General features: G+C 40.3%; 1 protein-coding gene across 1 annotated transcript in view; it reads right to left on the bottom strand.

The window, feature by feature from the left end:
* Positions 1-1365: 1365 nt before the first annotated feature.
* Positions 1366-19319, bottom strand: part of LOC109987915 (protein bicaudal C homolog 1) — a 60242-nt gene continuing 42288 nt past the window's right edge. The window contains exons 8-21 of the mRNA XM_029278329.2: positions 18495-18746; positions 16794-16925; positions 14489-14693; positions 12573-12734; positions 11700-11887; positions 11443-11584; positions 9653-9806; positions 8991-9150; positions 8849-8888; positions 8532-8686; positions 8200-8362; positions 7598-7761; positions 6439-6538; positions 1366-5037 (exon numbers count right to left, since the gene is read on the bottom strand). Coding sequence (XP_029134162.1) covers positions 4910-5037; positions 6439-6538; positions 7598-7761; positions 8200-8362; positions 8532-8686; positions 8849-8888; positions 8991-9150; positions 9653-9806; positions 11443-11584; positions 11700-11887; positions 12573-12734; positions 14489-14693; positions 16794-16925; positions 18495-18746 — 2145 coding nt within the window. The 3' untranslated portion in view covers positions 1366-4909. The remainder of the gene's footprint in view (positions 5038-6438; positions 6539-7597; positions 7762-8199; positions 8363-8531; positions 8687-8848; positions 8889-8990; positions 9151-9652; positions 9807-11442; positions 11585-11699; positions 11888-12572; positions 12735-14488; positions 14694-16793; positions 16926-18494; positions 18747-19319) is intronic.

The raw sequence follows: 19319 nt of genomic DNA, 5'->3' as shown, positions 1-19319 counted from the left end.
GCCAGGTGTGCTGCGTGGAAACCAAGTCACAGCTCCTCTCATTTACACCTTTCCTGCAGAGGCAAGCTGCCCATGACAACAATATGTGAAGCTGTGGTCTTCAAGTGACGAGGCTGCTAAGGATTCAAAATAAAGGCACGATTGGTTAGCGGGAAAAAAAAAAAAAGAAAGCCCATCACTTCTCGTCTCTGCAATTTAGCCGTCTTTCACTCTCTCACAAAAGAACATGAAATTGAAATTAGTCTCGCTAGGCACCGAGAATGATCACCAGCTGGGCCCTACATGTAATGGCCTTAAGTGAGACCAAGAAAGACTGACTTTGGCTTTAAAAGCTTTTCTTATTTTTAGAACTATTATGGTTGATGCATGTGACATTGTTATGGGGTATAATTTAATGCTTCTTTGGCCTTGTAAAAGCTAGATACACTTTATCCTGAAACTTTTTCTCTGACAAGGAAAAGGTTGATTATTAGAGCTCTGATTTATGATCTTCTTTGTTTTCCAAACAGTTTTCCATCACATTACCCCTGTGCTTCTCATGATTACATACCAGTATTTACACCCTATTCAGTGTTGTGATGTTAACATGAAGACGATCTGCGCTGTGTTTACTTGTGGAAAATAATAACAGAGGAGGAGAGAGTGAGTGAGTGAGTGAGTCACAGGAACACCATCCAGTAGCACCACCTGTCTCTGTCAAGGTCTGGTTCGTGTTGGATGAGAGGCTCTCTCTCTCTCTTTCACTGCTGGCCATCTGAACTTTAATTTACTGCCATAAACAGGGAGGCATGTGGGTGAGGCTTGGAGCAGTTAATATGACCAATAATTAGATGGAAAATTAAATCATCAACTTGACTTTAGGCAAAATACAGGCAGGATAAGAGATTGTTTACCCTTTGGTGTGAAGTCAGACACACAAAAACATTCTCTCACATTTTTAAATACCTCTAAAGTATCTACATTTCAAAAAGTAAAATTTAAGGTTCAAAGGTAAAAGGTAAAAACATATATTTAAGAGGTGACACAGGCTGATATTCTTCAAATATATACAATTTCTAGTCTCAGAAATAAAACTTTTAAAGCATATATTTTGAATCCCACAAATATATATATATATATTTTTTTTATAGTTTTTGATTAGAAAGTGAATTGTTGCAGTTACCATTCCATTGTCCATGGTTTATCAGTTTGTTTTCAGTGCCAACACTGCCCCCTTGAGGTTTTAAATAACAGTGTTTAGTACACTGGACATGACAGATAAGCAGGAGAAATGAAACAATGCATTAAGCCGAGCTGTTTTCTCTTCTTTAAAGTAGGTTATGTTGATCTCTAATTTTTGCTAAGCCTCTCATATTAAGTCAGATACATCGTCATGGTTTACTTTATTATACAATTCATGTGCCACAGCAATAAAACTGTGATCTCACTTACACAGAGGATTTTCACATCTGATGCCTTCACCGGACAATTCATGGATGATATGATTCTTATAATGTCTGAAAAAAAACAAAACCATGGAGTCGAAGAATCCAGTTCTAAATTGTGCACAATTATTCCTCATGGTCTTGATGGTCTGGTAGCTGAAGGGACAAAACAGATGGGCAGACACTTTAGAGCTCTGAACTTGAGACTGAGCTTAAAATTAATTTGTTTCTCCAGCAATACTGTTCATATGTCATCTTTGCCTGAGTCTTCATCGGTCACGACTAAATCATTCAGTTGGATTAAGCAGATCCTGGCTATGCGGATTATAGGCAATGGATGGCACAATAAGAACATGGCATGCTTCTACACTTCAAGTCAATTGTGAGGCTTTCAAACAGATAAACACAGAGACATTATAAATAGTGGTTCTGGAAAAGATCTCTCTTGGCCCTTCTATCTTTATCCTAAATTTTACTCGAGCAATTAAAAAAAACCCTGATGCTCGAAATTCATACGTGAAATTCAGAGAACGACAAAACAGGATTTTGTTTGCTTACATTTATTACCGTCATAATATCATTTGAATGTTTGAACCAACATTTTTTTTTTTTTTTTTTGCCTGCTTGACAATTTCTCTTGAATGTCCTGTTTATATCCGTACTACAATACAATCAGAATAACAATAGCATCAACAGATGCCACAATGAACAGAGCTTTGGCCTCATGGCAATGTTTACACACAAATTCCTCAATGGAATTGTACCTTTCCCACACTCGAACAATGGCTGTATCAGATGAAGAAGGTGTACAAATGTTATGTATTACAACATTTCCTTAGTGGTTTACATTTATTATAAATGTACCATTTGATTGCAGTACAAAGAACCCTTCAAAAATAATCCCTTTTGGGGACAAAAACATGAATAATACAAAAAAAAAAAAAGAAATCAAAGACATAATTGTGAAACTTTTCCAAGCTGGCAGTAAACTTTTTCGACTTGATGAGTCCCTTCAATGATCCGTAATAAATCTGCAAAAACATGCATCAATACTTTGTTTCAAACAACATTTACTTGAGAAAACAAGAACCTCTTTTTGCCCTCAGAGCAAAACCATCGGAAACAAAGTGAGGGATGAAAACAAATGTCTGCTAGGCAGGAACACGAGTCACAGCACTGTTAAGAGTCAGCGCTCAACAGTTTAGTACCATGATGAGTGAGGGCGAATCAGCCCCGGGTTTCTTCTCTCTCTTTATAAACAATCCCTTTTAACTTTCTCACTTTTTGTCTCTTTTTTTTTTTTTTAGACTTAAAGGAGAAAAGAAAAGACAATTACCTGGTTGATATCGGCAACCATGTCAGACAATTATTAAGTAAAGTGTTATCAACTTGACAACCACAATGAGAGTGGCTCAAATCAGATGTAAGAGATGGTAGGAAGTGGTCAAGGTGGACATGATGAGCAAAAAGTCACCTTCATGGGAATCACTGAAAATTACAAAGGAGTGAAAATTAGTTGTCTTCCCTTTTCCCTCCAATATCTGTTTGATCAGTTTCTCATAATTAATCTCCATGTGCTGGACAGTGATGATTTTCTCTTCATACTATAGATTTTTAACACTGTACTGTCATTGATACCAAAATAAGACATTCTTTAGACTTCACTTTTCTACTTTTTGAACTGCAAATAGAAACACATTTCCAAGGAACTTGATAAAAAAATGCTTAGGACCTTTGGCTTGTGGACTGAATCCTTTCACTAGAACCTCACTAAAAAGAACACTAGAGTTATCCGAAGTTAATGAGCTGCAGGAAAAAGGATGTTTTCTTTTGAAATCATGTGAACAAACATAATACAGGAGCTCAGAACAATAAACACTACTCCTGCATACACAGTCTTGCTTCTTCATTAAACACTGCTTAACCAGGTTTTCTGTATATTTGATTGCACGACTGATACTAGAAAATTCCAGATTTCTATTTGCTTTTCTCTCAAATCTCAAAGTCCTTCAGAGGACTTTGGTTCCCTTTGTTTGTCTCTTCTAGAAATGCTGGCGTAAAACCACGTTGGCTGTGAATAAACTGGTTCTTTGTGTGATGCACCTCCTATCTGGAGAGGAAGGTCAGAAAATATTAGTGTTCTTAGGGAAAATCTCCCTGCTGAAAAAAATAGTTATGTACATTGGCACTTTTGGCTACAAAGGCATGGCCTTGCTCTGTAGTGAGGTCTTTTTCTTGCTTTAAATCAAACAGCAAGTGGATAGGCAGGCAAAAATGGGCACAGAGCTCCTGAAGGCGTGGAGGAGTGCTTGTGAGATTTTCGGCACACAGAAGAGGCCACAGGGAGGCAAACCATGACGAATAACAGATGAGACAAAAGACCACTATAAAAAAAAAAAAAAAAAAAAGTACTATAAACAAACAGGGAGGAAAACCACAGCAAGATGCATGTTGACACAGAGAGAGGCCTGTAAAGCTCAGCCTGACTGCCTCATGTCTCTGCTGCTGTCTAATGGCACAGCCACACAACGGCTCCACAGATTAAAAGGGCAGGGGGGCTGGTGAAAAGATACAAATAATCTAATGACAAAATCATTCATGAATGTATAAAAAAAAAAAAGTACATATGTAAACCGATAGCTGTTACACATCCCACCCATTCCCCTAAGTTGGTAGTAAAAACAAAAAATAAAATCATAAAGCAAAATGAGTACACAAGACTTGATTTTTTTATGTGTCTACATTCGTAAACAGATTGTGGTTGGACACACACACTGACCTAAAAGGAATGTCAACCAATCAAACACGTAAAAGCAGCTGAAGATCAAAGGCCACAAGGGTACTTCCCTTTGGTATACGGGTTAAAGTTAATGACCTCTTTTTGTACTTCATTGGATGGCGCTCTAATCTCACTGGTTAAGTGCTTCCATTTGGTTTGGTACAAAATGCATCTGTGCTTTTAGTCAGTAAAAAAAAATGCATAGGTATTATCGTTACTTCAGTCTCAGGAATTATTAATTAGGCTTTCACAGGCAAAAGTCTAGTATTATTAAAGTGCATGTCACTGATACAACAGCATAATACAAATGCAGGTAGCATCAATGTGTAAAATGATTGTACTAATCATTCTGCCTGTTCCCTTGAACTAAACGTGGACAGAAACACTGGACTGTAACCAGAACAACAACCTTCATACCGTAATGCTCCTCACAGACTTTACAGCTCTATAGGGAGCGAACACTGAACCTCATGTATCTGAGAAATCCTTTTTTTTTTCCTGTTGGCACTATAGGTACAATTATGGCTTTTTGTATAACATATATATTTAAACTATATGGCAACAAAAACATTCTGAAAACTATTTTTCAGCTAAAGCTGAAATGGGGTAAACATCCACTGAAACCTGGGCATCTCAGGCACAGAGAAACAGGAGGCTGGACTCCATCATGGACGGTTCCAGGGATGGCTTGAGGACCAGGGGGAGATTACCATCGCCCACTGATGCTTGCCATGTCTGCGTGAAACTGCCGGGAGAGGCGGCCGCTCGCTCCCCCTTCCAGAAAGGAGGACCTGATGGGCGGCTCGAATAGCTTCCTACGGTTCTTGTTCAGTTCTGAAAAAAAAAAAAAAACAGGAAAAAACTAAATGGGATCCCAGAGCATCAGCGGCTGCAAATGTGATACAAAAATGGGTTTTAAATGTGGAAAACTTCTCCTAGTGTACTGAAAGTAAGGAAATAAACAAAACCTCAAAGTATATGAACATTTCTTTAAAGCCTCCATTGATCAACAATGACAATAAAATTGGATTCTAATCACTACAGGATTTCACAAATCAACAAAAGCCCTCTTTGTGTCCATCTGGTTTTACACAGCAGTTTGGACAAGATGCTTTCATAAAAACCTCAGAAGTACATTCTGAGTTATTCCTATGACAGCCACATTTGGATGCTGCCAGTATAAACCTTTAGTTTAATTACTGCAGACAGGCAGCTCACTCTTGCAGCTCTTTATGCTGGCAGACTGGCAGGAAGTTCAAACTTGGATTGCCTTGACTTGCTTTATCTCTTTCTAGTAAGAGGCAGAAACACAGAAAGACAAAGAGGCGGACAGAGACATGTATGTTCCTGTTTTGGAGCCCTCGAGTCCATCAGCACAGATGAAAGTTGACCAGTACTTGGCTGTGGCATCGGGCAGAAAAACCCTCTCTGGCCTTGGATCCCTTTGCTTCCTTAATAATCAGAGCACTGGCTGGGCTGTTTCCCCTTTGCTGCTCTCGCTGCCAACGCTGACTCTGCTGGTCTGAGGTTTCTGAACTTTGACAGAATCCCCATGGCAGGAAACACAATGATCCCAACATGAGCACGAATAACTTACAGCAGCCGGACAACTCTGGCTATTACATTGCCCAAAATGTGACACCAGTAATGAAGTGTGACATTCAAAACATTAGAGTTCAACAACAGGAAAATCTGCATCAGCATCAGGGAGGCGGCTGGAGCAAACGGAGAAGCATCAGCACACTCATGGGAGAAGAATGTGACTTATTACATGTGCTGTATTTTACAAGATCAATTAGTCACAACAGTATTGTCTTAACATTTTCTGCTAGTGTGCCAATAAAAAGCGCCATCTTTCCCATCCAGCGGTTGGCATTGGTTATGGCCTCTGTTAGTTGGAACACATTTTATCCTTGAGCACAGCTGGGCTCCACTCGGGCTTGTTTTGCGGCGACAGACAAAATAAGAAACATTAATGAAACACAAGAGCCAATTTGTTTGAAGTGCCTTAAGCAGGAGCGAGCTGGCAGGACGAGGCTGCAGCTGCTGTCAGTGATTATCTACACGGACCACCAAGAGACAGAGGCGATTGTTTGGAGATAACTCTTCCTAAATATTCGTTGGTGTTTTTTGGGGGTTTGTTGGTAGAGATGGATGGTGGAGAGAGGAAGCAGGAAAAAAATACTTTTAAAAAAACAAAATAAAACAAAAAAAAACTTTCTGTTTCCTTTGTACCTGATATAGCAAGCAGCATTTTCCTGCGGGCTCCAAATGTGGTGATGCCCAGCTCCTTCAGGTCCTGGTCTGTCAGAGTCAGGAACGTCTGGAGATCAATCTGAAGAAGCAACAGGTCCATTTAACACAACTATGACCGCATTTAACTGAAACCATAAAAGTTGTGAAAAATACAAGTGGCATCTTTAGTGAAAGTGTGTATCCAAAGTGCCAACTGTGAATATAGACATGTTGAAGAAACATCTTTAACTTTGAGTTTTTATCATGATTTCTTAACAACAAACATACTCTACATGCAGTCCTTAAACACATTTCATCAGGTAAACTGTTCAAATACAGTTTCCCTGTTTTCTTCGTATTGTATGTCTATTAACAAATTCAATAACTAAATTGAGTTTTAACAGAAAATATAATAAAACTTACTGTATGAAGATGTTAAGACCGTAAGGTGTAAATTGACTACAATGGAGAGTAGGGATGTGACTCTACACAGAGAGCAGGGTTTGGTTTGTAGCTTGTGTTTGGGGTTATGGTTAGGTAAGAGTTTGGTACAATAGGAAGAAGCAACAAATATTTCTATAATGTGTGCATAGTTTTTAGAGGCATCTTTTCCAGAATATTTTCTCTTTTTTATCAGATGATATTTTGAGTTAAAGCATGCCTGCTCTTGCAATGCAAAGTAAATGCATAGTAAAGCTGAAGTTGCATCAACTAAAGTATCAGAAAAATTCAAATCTTAAACCCTTGATCGTGCTAAATGAGAAATTAAGAGATCACAAAAGTCACTAGAATGCAGCTCTTAAGAGTTCCCTTGAATGTCTTGCAAATTTCTAGGATCTTCATCTAATTGCAATCAAGATGTTTCACTCAGAACCATACACGAGAACCTCATATCTAATGCTGGAGCAGAAGTAAGGAGATCATCAAAATCAGTAGGAATCATCATCTGAGGGCCAAGAAGGTCCATACAAAATGTTTATGGCAATGTATCGTGCAGTCGCAGAATTTAAATCGATGTGCCCTTTTGCTGCTCGTGTGGCTGAAGAGTATAACTTTTTTTTTACAGTTTAAAAAAAGTCAGAGTCTGTCTTCAGCTCAAGACAGCTGAAAAAATACATATTTTAATAAAATACAAAGGAGTGGTTTAACACTGTTCTACCTCTTGTTGCTGGAAGACGTCGGTGTACTTCCCCAGGCCGAGCTTGCTGAACAGCTCAGGCAGGTCAGAACCTTTCAGAGAAGAGTTCAGACTGCAGCCGTTGCTGCCAGTTACCGAAGAGATGCAGTCCATGTAATTACTGCTGCTGAGGTAATGCTCTGCAGCTGTCCATGCAGACGTTTCAGAGAAAGAAATAGGATACATAATGATTATCAATTTAAAGTTAACAAAGCAGCAACAGTGAGTTTATCAGAGCTATTAAAAATATCATTATTTTAAAGACAATAAGGAGTATTAATGTTCAAGTAGTGATACCTATTTACTCAGTGAACATGTCGATTAGTACGGTGGACTTTTCAGACTGAAGTAATTAGTACACTTTGTGTATAAAAAATATCTTTCCGCATATTCTCCTTCCCTAGAGGGTGCACTTCATCAGAGTTGTGATGCTGAAGAAAGCAATATAAGTGAAAAAGTGACCTATTCACCATTAATATATTAAGCGTATCAGTAAAATAATTTAACCGACAATCCCAGAAATGAATTCTAACACATCCTGTCACTCTTGTAGCACGACAAGGACTGAAATAATCTTTACTCACCAGATTTGTTCTGCTTCCTTTTTGGGCTGCCGACAGCGGACGGGAACTCGGTGTGACTTGGAAGGCCGTTAATGCCGCCGTTCCTGTCTCGCCAGTTGTCGGAGTCACTGCCGTTCCCGATGCCTTCCCTGCTGCTGGATCGAGACAAGGACAGTGGGGAACCCTGAGAGAGAAAACACAGGAAGACAATCCAAATATTGAACAAGGAGTTCTTTATGCCTGCTGAGTTTCAAAAACACCGAGGTATCCTGTTAGGTAAATAAAGTGTTCTGTCATATACAAAAAGTGACAGAAGGTTGATTATTTTACACTGAAGGCTTGTTATGTCTCACCTCGTAGGTGGTGCTCATGCTGGGCTTGTATGGCACATGATTAGCTCTCCTTAACTCCTTGATGGTCTCAGCTGGCATGGACTTTGAAAAGCCCAGACCGCTCCATGTGTTGGTGGGGGTCCGCACCTCCGTCACCACAGGCTTCTTTAACATAGCTGTGAGAACGCAGACATACAGTTGCGTGATTTTTTTCACTTAAATAGATACAAATTAATGGAATATTCTATATGTGATGTGCAGTATTGTATACACATTTCTCCCTTATTACCATGGCTGGTTACTCAAACTTATTTGTGCGGACGGGATTGTTAACTTACCTTTGGTTGCCAAGAGCTTTTTCTGCTCATAGTCAAATGCCTGAAAGAAGAGAAGGCACTTTTATTGTTTTATTACTAAGAACCTACAAAACTGTCTTTGACGTGTGTGTGTGTGTGTGTGTGTGTGTGTGTGTGTGTGTACCTGCATGTTAGGAAAGGAGGTCTGCGGTGCCAGTCTGATTCTCTCCCTTTCGTTCTGCTGTGCCGCCCTCTCAGCCGCCCGCTCACTCCCTGGTGCCCTCTTATCCGCCACGGGACTGTCTGACGAGCTGGACTCGGCGTCAGAGAGGAGACAGTCAGAACTGTTGGGATTAAACAGACATGTGCTATCATAAGCAAAGACAATCTAGTCCAAAAGAAAGTAGTCTAAATATTCTAAAAAGGGCGGCAAAAAGCAGATACGAGTTTATCGTCATCCAATCATTGTGCCACTTCATCACTGAGGCTGTAAATGTTTCCAGCTCATCAGTTTTGACTGCCTGCAGGTTTCTATGATTAAGCAGCAGTTGGTTATTGTGATAATAATGCTGTCCAGGCTGAGTGTGTAAAACAGTCCATATGGCTGCCAATTCTGTATCCACTAAAAACCCATCTCAGAAAAAATAAACCATCTATTTCTGTCAGAATAAAAAATAAAATATGTACGCTTGGGCTTGATTCCACCCTAGCAGTCCTCAGTTCATTCCTATACACAAGGAGAATGTGATAGCTACAAACTGTAACAGCATGTGCTGTAAATGATCTCAGTCTTCATGCAAAACAGTAACAAGACAAGTTGTAAACGATCTCTGGACTCAAACATACTGTAGATGGGAGTTCTTGGTGCCCTGCAGGAGCTCCACAGCCTGCCGTTTCCCTGACGACGTCTTACATGAAGCCAGCATCTGTTTCAGCTCGCTGCCGTTAGCCGAGTGCGAGGGGCTTCTAGGCATGCCCACTTCCACAAATGTGTCAGAGCCTGAAGGAAACAAGCACATTATGAGTCTACAGATGTCATCTGTCCATCTGTACAGAAAATACACAACACCGTGACAGCCAGGAGTTTAAATACTTCAAGTTTCAGCGATGCACAATCTGTTCTCAGCAGTGCCCGGGTCATTTAGTGTACAGGACTGTGTGCAGCTTGGAGAGCATATGTACGTGTCCATATGTAAGTCTCAATTGGATCCTGGATTAATTAAACACAGAGCAGCTTTAATTATAGTGACTTTCCCCTGCTACTCTCCTTTCAGCCTGACAGGAACCTGCTCTGTAAGAGACGTGTGTGTGTGTGTGTGATATGTGCATATTTATAATTAAGAATATCTGCATGTGCATGGTCTACTGTAAAGCATAAAATAATATGATGTCAGTCAATCTAATGAAGTTCTCTGAGAGCTAATGTTTGAACTATCCCCTTGTGCTCCTTCATAGAGTCAGGGTGGGCGAGCCAGTCCAAACACATTCTGTGACACAGGAGGAGGTGAGGGAGGGAGAGGAAACCTTACTAGGATGCACCTCATTGGGGGGAAGAACCAGCTCAGAAAACAGCAGGGGGAAAAACGAGACGCGTGAGAGTGCGAGTCAGAGGGGAAAACCGCAAATGTAAGAAACAGAGGAAATGAGGGTCCTTTCTGAACCGCTAGGAGACCAGCAGTTAATCTGTCTCCGTTCCAGCATAATAAACGTAGTCAGAGGGAGTATGAGGTTAGCAGGACAGAGCAGAGAAAAAGGAAAAAGTTCATTCAAGGCATTTTCAAGGCAAAGTGGGTTTAAGGGTGACATAAATCTCAAGTGGAATAGCATGAATTGGACATTTATGTTAAGTCTGCAAGGCGGAGGTCCAGCAGCATCAATAAAGTTAAAGCACAAAAATTTGGTCTATTCGGCGTTACAATAACAAATAAATCACAAGATTTTAAGTGAGTCTTTAACATAACCGAGTCTAAAGAGGGAGAAATTCCTGCATAAGCAGACTGTTTCAACTGACTTCCTAAAAATATTTTATTGCAAACATATACTGTAATTTCTTCAAAAGACATGGCCAAAGAAAATATGTGGCAGTAAAGTTATTCATCAAGTGCTGGAAATGATTTTGAACAGTTCAACACAGTTCTTGGGGTCAAGAGGTTAGGATGACTTTACAGAAGATAGGCATGTTGGTGCTCAGTTGAATTAATACATGGCAAATTGGTACAGGATGGGTTTGACCATTTGAAAGGGAGATGATAAACAGGAAAACAAGAAAATTATTTTACAGCCTCTGCATGAGCTGTTTTTTTTTTGGTGGATGCAGCCAACATGCTAACAGTTTTTAGGCTACAAAAGAGCTGTTGCATCATGGACAGAAGATGACATTTACATAATGTGAACCTTCATGGCTTTGTGGCCAGTTAAAGAAAATCATTCTTATGAAGCACAAATATCAGGCTTACATTTTATTTTCTGAAACTTATTCAGCAAGTAAGTAAATTCTAGCCATAATATTAAATCAATGATCCAAATGTTTGCTGTGAACTGCTGACTAATGCAACAACCTCAATAAAGATCTTCTCATGACAGCTTGAATAAGACAGGTTAATTCACTTTCTCTATGAGATACTCAAGAGGAATACCTTCATCCTGGCTGGACTTGCTGGACAGCGGTTCTGATGGATTGTGTCCACTGGCCTCCTGAACTGAGTCACATGGTGCTGGACTCAACACAGTTTCTGCAAGTGACGCTGTTGCCATCCTTCCATAGACTGAGCTGGGATGCTAAACATGCACATAAAAGAGCAAAATACTTTTAAAAGACAAATTCAATGAACTGAACAAAAATATCAAAGTGCGCTAAAGGTAATGCAGCATACAGTGTGTGAACTGGTCCAACCTTTACATGTCCATTGAGAGTGCAGGGGCCCTTGGCGCAGTCAGGGATACCATTGGGCTGCTTGTCGATGGGAGCGAGGCCTGGGGGAGGGGACGGCGTGCTCTGCGTGTAACCCTGCACGCCTGACAGCAGGATGCTGCTCAGGGTGGCCTGGGTTGCAGGGTGCAGCATGAGCTGAGAGGAGAAGCCTGAAAACAAAAAAGGAGGAAAAAATAAAGCATCATGAATTTAAAATGTCTGCATTTCTTAGATGACAATGTACACTGATCCTGTCTGTTTTTGTCTTCTTTTCATCTACCTATTTAGATCATTAAGACATAATGTGTTCTTATATGTAGGTGTCCAGTGATTTCACCTTCAAATACGATGAAACAAACAATTTAAAGAGAACTCAAGTTAATCAGCATTGCTCTCCTTTATACACTTACTATAGATGGATAAAAATAATTAATCAATGCAGCAATTCAAAAGGTATTGTTTCATGCTTTCTGCCTTATTGTCAAAGCTTAATGCCTACACATCCCACAATGCAACTCCACCTCCAGTTCAGTCAGATTTGGATTCCTTGTGCAAGTAGCTGGTCAGACTAAAGCAGAGATGAGAAGTGGTCTCATAAGCTCCCTTTAAAATATAATTCAAAACTTGTAGACTTCATACTGCCTTTGATGACATCATTTGAGGCAATTTATCAGATTCTACACAGCTTGCTTTTGAAGTCAATCACTGTACCTCAAAAGCTAACCAACAAATCTTGTTTTTTAATGTAAGCTATTAACTCTTTAAGTGTTTTGTGTCCTCTTTATATATTTATGAAAAACAATGTTTGAGAGCTACATGCCGGTACAATAAAGAAACATTAGACAGTATACCAACCTTGGGTGCCAGTTAGTGAACTGGGCCACAGGGAGGGAGAGGGTGTAGGGGTGCTGGGGCTTGGAGTCTGCAGGGGGCTCAATGTTGAGTTTAAGCTGTTGAGGACAGCATTTGGGACAGCTGAGTTTGTAAGGGAGTGTGCTGCTGTGGCACCCAAGAAACCTGTGGGGAACAGAAAGGAATAAAAAAGGAGAGAACAGGAGATCAGTGGTGGTCCTGTCAGTGCATGGAGCCATTCTTCAAGCTTAATTACATGTTGCACTTAGAAAATAATCTTGGTGTTCAAGCTATTTCTCTGGAATTCCATCAAACTGGCTTCTACCAGACAGTGAATGTCCGGAAGAATTTTTACATTTCTACAAGGTCATGGATGCAGGAGCACGTATCTAGTGTCTTCTCATACCCAATAAAACCATGTTATTAAGAGCACCAACAATGTGGTGCTTGGTGTCTTAACCCAAAACACAGTGTATGAAAACAGAAAGAAGCAGGTCTGTGGCTTTAACAAGGGGCTAGTTTGGCTCCAGGAATAAGGCCAGGGATTCTTCTGGCAGACGGGGCTGTAATCTGAGGAAGAGAAGCATGTAGCAATTACTAAAGGCCAGGATGTGGCCGTCCACGGCTTCACCCTCGGGCCCCTGGGTTTAGGGGACACGACAAGAAACAATTTCTTCTGCGCTGGGGCTTCACAGCACATTGGCGTTTTCATGTGACCAATTTTGAAAAACCGGATTTTCTTTTTCCTTAAGTGGTGACACAAGGACATAAAATCAAGGGTTAAAACAAAATACAATTAAATACTACTTACTTCTCATTAAAAAAAAGTATGCTACCTCTGTGTTTTTGCTAATTTCAACAAAAATACTGACCCAATAACAGCAGTGAACATTCACCACCAAATATGAACATAATCCAACAACCTTATGTATTTCTACAGAAACTATTCTCAAACCCAGATTATATCCCTATTCTTTCATATATGGAATAAAAATGTTATTTCTTGATAATATAGATACATGTATAGTGTTTAGATCCTAACTTGTAACACAGATAAACTGAGATGGATCTATCACCAGCATTTTCTTGTAGCCATGAGCTACATCCTCTCAGTTTACTCAATTATCTGCATCAACAGCTGTGATAGATACATTACCCATATCTTTGTTTCCCGCTGAAAATAACAATATACAGTTACATGAAAGCAACGGGCAAATAACTGAGAATAATTATGAATCCTACAATACAAGTCTTTCAACGCCGGTCTCCCTTGGAAACAAAAAAAAATCCTGACATCTGTTCCAATCCAAACTCTGTGTTCTCATGCTGAAGTCAGGCTGCAAAAATGAACTCCTACGTGAATATCATCATCATACTTATGATTTATAAGCTCGCGATACATCAAAGCAGCACAGCTGAATTCCCATTCTGGTTATTTTCTGATGGCTCGCTGATCAAAGATTGGTTCAAGCAGGATGCATCTCCTTAAATTCACACCATCATGGAGATGTCAGCTCCGCAGACAAAGAGTTTCAAAGTAAAGTGCAAAAATAAATGATGGTGGGATGACTCGCTCACTTTGATTCATGTGCACGTTCAGAGGTTATTTGTATTTGATTTTAAAATCTTGTGCACTCAGTCATTCAGTTAAGCAGGTGATAACAGCCTCTGAGGAGATCTGGCTTGGATAAATCTTCAATGGATGAGCTGCTATGAGACTATGTTAAGTGTGTGGCTGATACAGATGTGGTTGACATTGATTTATGAGGATAATAATTCTTCTACACAGATATTTTTTTTCTATTGTGTGAAGGGAAAAAGGGGTAGTATCTTTTCTATCTCCCCCTCTTCATGGAAAAAGAACAAAAATAAAAGTAACACAAATAGCACTTTGCTAACAAGTAAGAGAGTGAGATTACCCAGATTGCTCAGCCCCAGGCCAGCTGAGGCCAGGATGTCCAGGCCGACGGGGCAAATGAGGGACGGTGAAGGGCCGTTTGTGGCGGGATTCAACACCACAGAGGGGGAAGAGCACGGCACCCCGTTGCTCTCCAGACCCAAGAGGAACTTCCGGGCTTCGTACATGTTTACTGCATTTCTCTCCACACTCTTGACTATAACAGACTAAGAAAAAACAACAACAACAAGTAAATACGCGGTAGGAAGGAGTGAAGAGAGGCAGAAAGAAGAAGTGAGATAGGGACAGGCAGAAGAGAAAAAGACCCACGGGGGAAAGAGGGGGAGATAAGATAGGGAATGCTGGCAGCAGATATAGGGAGTGAAAGGGAGGATGAGAGGGAGACAAACAAAGGGGAGGAAGGAAGAGGGAATTAAGGGTAGATTAGAAGAGTAAACATGGAGGCAGTGTGGGAGAGAGTAGGAGACATGAGAGAAAAGTTTGAGAGAAGGATTTCTTAAGCAATTTCACAAACATAGTATATCATATACTGACACAAGTTAAGAGAATATGAGGCAACACTAGTCATATAATGACCTTTACTTTATGAGACATTAAATCCATGCAAAATAATTACAAACAGGAGACTTCAAACCAGTGGTAGAAATGACTACATTTTCCACTCCACCAGAAACCATTGCCTTTCAAAAGCATCAAAGAAAAATTAAAATGAGCTCAAATCATGTCCTGGCTCTTTTGGTTTTAAAAAACTTCAAATTCCAATCACAGCCAGTTTCTCTGACATGCCCTAACACACACACACTCTCCTTCAGGGTGCCAAGAGCATAGAGGCTACATCATACTATGTGGACAGGCCTCTTGCATTAGTGCTGTCACCTCTTAAAAAGGTTTAAGTGAAGGGTTCTTAAGAGGATCTGGGCCGGGTCAGTGTTTACACTGGCACCCTCACACATTGCCCCACAAGCCTGTTTGGTTTTGGGCATCGAGCCCTGGCTCAGGTTGGGATGTGGGTACCATGAAGAGACAGTCAGGACAGAGCCAAGTGTTGAATTATGATAGAAACACTGTGTGTAGCGCAGAAATAATGCATGTCTTACATTAAAAGTTGGCTTTAGATTCAAAACAAGTGAAGCGAAACTACTGTTAGAGGTTGCAAGAAATAATAAAATATGGAAACAGAAAACATATTTAAATAATTCAAGCTGAATTTAATATGAGAAATAAGGATATATCAAATTCACAGCCTAATTTACAAAAACATGTACAAATAGAGCCAGATTTTTTTTTTTTTTATGTTGGCATATTTGAGGGAAATATGACAGAGGTTGTCATTCATCAGGTGAACCATGTTCACTACACTGGTTGCATATAGGGGGATGTCAATTTGTCAAAACTCTGTTAAGGGTTAGTAATGCATGATTCCCCTTGGTTTTCATTTTTAAATACTGATGAAACATGACAAAGCAAGCTGTAATTTATTACAGTGCAATGCTGTGACATTTATTGCAATTCTAAAATGAAACAGTAGTTAATTTGTTTCCTGGTGATCCGTTTTTTCACAAATTCTTACACAAAGTATGACAAAATTAAAAAACAAGACAGCATGGTGTTTCTCAGGGTGAAAGGTTAGGATACCTAAACTGAAAGGTTGAGTGAAGGTCTAGAGGCGTATGGGTCATTCATTAATCTTGATTACTCTGTGCTCTAAAATTAGCTCTTCAAATAGGCATTAAAAAAGTTAAATTAAGACCCCAGTCCAAAGGGCAAAATACACATTGGCTAGAGCACAAGAAACAGTGTTTGATTTTGATGACCCACAGTTTCTTCTTTTTTACTAATTATCTTACACTAGCACCCCAATTCAATCTAAAACGCCTTTAAGCTGGCCATCAGCTGATGCGGGTTGCGTGAGATCAGCTGTTACCGAAACTCTGTCATGATAATAGAGCGTGACTCCGTGGCCTGCCTGAACTAACGCTATGCTCCATTTTTTCCGATGTGTTGTGAAACACCAGAGTACTGTGACACAGTCAGAGATTTGTGTATTATAAAAGCCAATCCCGTTACAAACATGGCCGACGCGCTCAGGCCATAAATGCTTGGTATTTCTAAACTAATGATGATGGATAAATAAGTAAGGGTTAACCTAGGCTATTAGGATACATCCTAAACAGAATAGGCTGAATGTACTAAATTAATGGCAATAAAAACAGACAACATTTCCTTCCATAGAGCCAAACTGCTAGCAGGGCTCTAGCAAGGCTAGCAAAACTTCTCATGATGTGAGTGTAGATCTGTTGACATACCTTGCTGGGCTGTTTTGGTTTTGGTTTGATGCTGATGAAGACATCCAGCTGCTCCATTAGCGCAGTGATACACTGCGGCTCCACCTCAACATCCTCTTTAATGTCAAACATTAAGACCAGAGGCAAGCAGCCCTGTGGAGCAAACACACGTTTAAAGTTTTCTTATGATAACTGCAGACTTCATTGTTTCACAGTCTGTCGCATACACATGTTCCTTTCTTACAGGCTATTTCTCATAACAGTAGTAAATTTAACTGTCGGTCTTTACCATTTGTAGACCCACATGTTAGCCATACCAATAAATACAAGATTCACTGCTGGTTGCATCCCATACTGAGCTTGGGAAATTCCGCCAAGAGCAATCTGTTTTGCATGATCACCACCACAAGCACCACAGACATCTATATTTTGGGCAGGGTGCTGGACAGCGCTTCTATGGTGAGTGGGTGTAATTAGCAGCAGAGTACAGGGCCAGACTGGCTCTGACAGGGCCTGAGATTGGAGCTGTAATCTACAGTCTGGCTGGAAGAGGCCAAATCACACAGTCGACTATAGGAGGCGGGACTCCTCTCCCCCCCTCCTGTATGTTCACTCTTGTTTTTCTACTCTCAATACTTCTCACCCTTCTTTTTCAACCTCATCTTACCATTCTCTGCTTCATATGCTTCTCCCCCCTCTAATTCTTCTGTCATAAATCAACTGTGTCCTCTTTTTTTACTTTCTCACTCAGACAGACAGACAGTGAGAGGCTCCATCCTGTGTGTCCAAACAGAGAAAGTCATGTTTAGTCACTGAAACAACTTTGGCATTTGGCTAAATGTCTTTGGGGCCAAATGGGAGACCGCAGACAAAGAGAAGGCAGCTCTGGCAGAATTACTGCCCCATATTATGGATCTCCAACAAAAAGCCAAAGCTGTTTACGCCTGAGATGCAGAAGCTTTTAGCCAATGGTAATTAAATAGCCACCGCTTTTACACATTTTTTTCAAACACACATTCGATTATGTTCCTAAATAATTCAGAGAAGGGTAGCCTCAGTGGTCACAGGCAATGAGACAAGAATGACCACAGAGCATTTTCAACCAACAGAAATGTAAATGTGATGCATTTCCTTAAAGTCCAGAAACTGATGATAATTTGATGGTATCCGAATTATAGAGAGGGATGAAATTTCAGTTCACCAAAACCTCCTATATATGCTAGCCAAAGCATTACCATTATTACCAATAGGGAAAATCTGTATACAGAACGGACATCATCAAGTCCGGCCAAGCTGATGCAAATGTGTGTGTGTGTTTATCCCACATGCAGGTATGCGGCTATAAATCACAAGGGATGACCTTGAACGGGCCACAGATTGTTGTTTTACTGGATGTTTATGCAGCATGAGCAGAGCCAAGCAAATCTCCCCCAAGGCTTCTCAAAACCCCCAAAGGCAATCATGGTTTACTTCTTTAACCCATCCCAAACCCCAGGCATCATTCACACATAACATGATGATGTTCGTGAAACAATGACATCTATTATAGCTACCACACAGCATGTAGAATCTGTATATGTAAGGGATATTGCCAATGCCTTCCTTTAACCACAAAAGCAGAGCTTAGCAATTTAAAGTAATAATTTCCAACCAGATGAGGTAAACAAACAAAACACACACACACACACACACATACACACACAAAGAAAACGAGGTACACACCATGAGGTACTGCCGTGCAAGGCAAACGGATTCAATGGTGCCCTGAATGTAGACTGTGGATTTCTTCTGGGGGTTGTTGGGGTCTGGGAAGTGGATCTGTGCTCCTGTTCTCTGGGTGATGTGCTTGATGTTGCTGCCGTTGCGGCCCTTCATGAAGAGATGGTGTTGTGGTGCTATGTCCAGGTGGGTGGTGACGGAAATGGTGCTTGCCAGGCTACCAGCAAGGTGCTCCAGCAGCAAGGCAGTTCCCCTCTGAGGACACAAGGATGACCAAGTTAAAAATAAATCACAAATTAAAGGGAAAATACATCTAATTAAACATCACCACACTTAAGACATTCTGGAAGCCCTGTTACAGAAAGTATAGCCTCAGTTGCTCTGAGCAACATCACATATGAGTTAACATGAAAATGCTTTTGTCAACAATGTGTAAAAAAAATAAATGTGCTGGAGATTCTAAAGTTTGACCTATTGGTAGTTTTACATGAATAGTCAGAGGAATTCTGAGACCTTTACAGTTCAATATGAGAGGAAAATAAATGGGGCATTGAGTCGGTAGTCTCTCAAGAGACGACCAACTGTCCCATGTTGAAGTATCCCACTGCTGCATCAAAACAACACAAAACAAATATTCAGAGGCCTTCAATGTCCTCTGATCTGGGATTCAGCTCCATATTCAATTTTAGGATTGACTGTACAAAAGATACATCAGTCATTCGCTTTTTTATTTTAGATGCATGCAAGAGATGATGTTAGCCAAACTGGTAAGAAATATTTCCACAATAATGAAGAATAAATGACAAAATATACACACAGTGCAAACAA

The sequence above is a fragment of the Labrus bergylta genome, chromosome 10 (genome assembly GCF_963930695.1).
Source record: "Labrus bergylta chromosome 10, fLabBer1.1, whole genome shotgun sequence".
NCBI classification, from domain to species: domain Eukaryota; kingdom Metazoa; phylum Chordata; class Actinopteri; order Labriformes; family Labridae; genus Labrus; species Labrus bergylta.
This window is presented reverse-complemented; position numbering and strand designations above follow the sequence as displayed.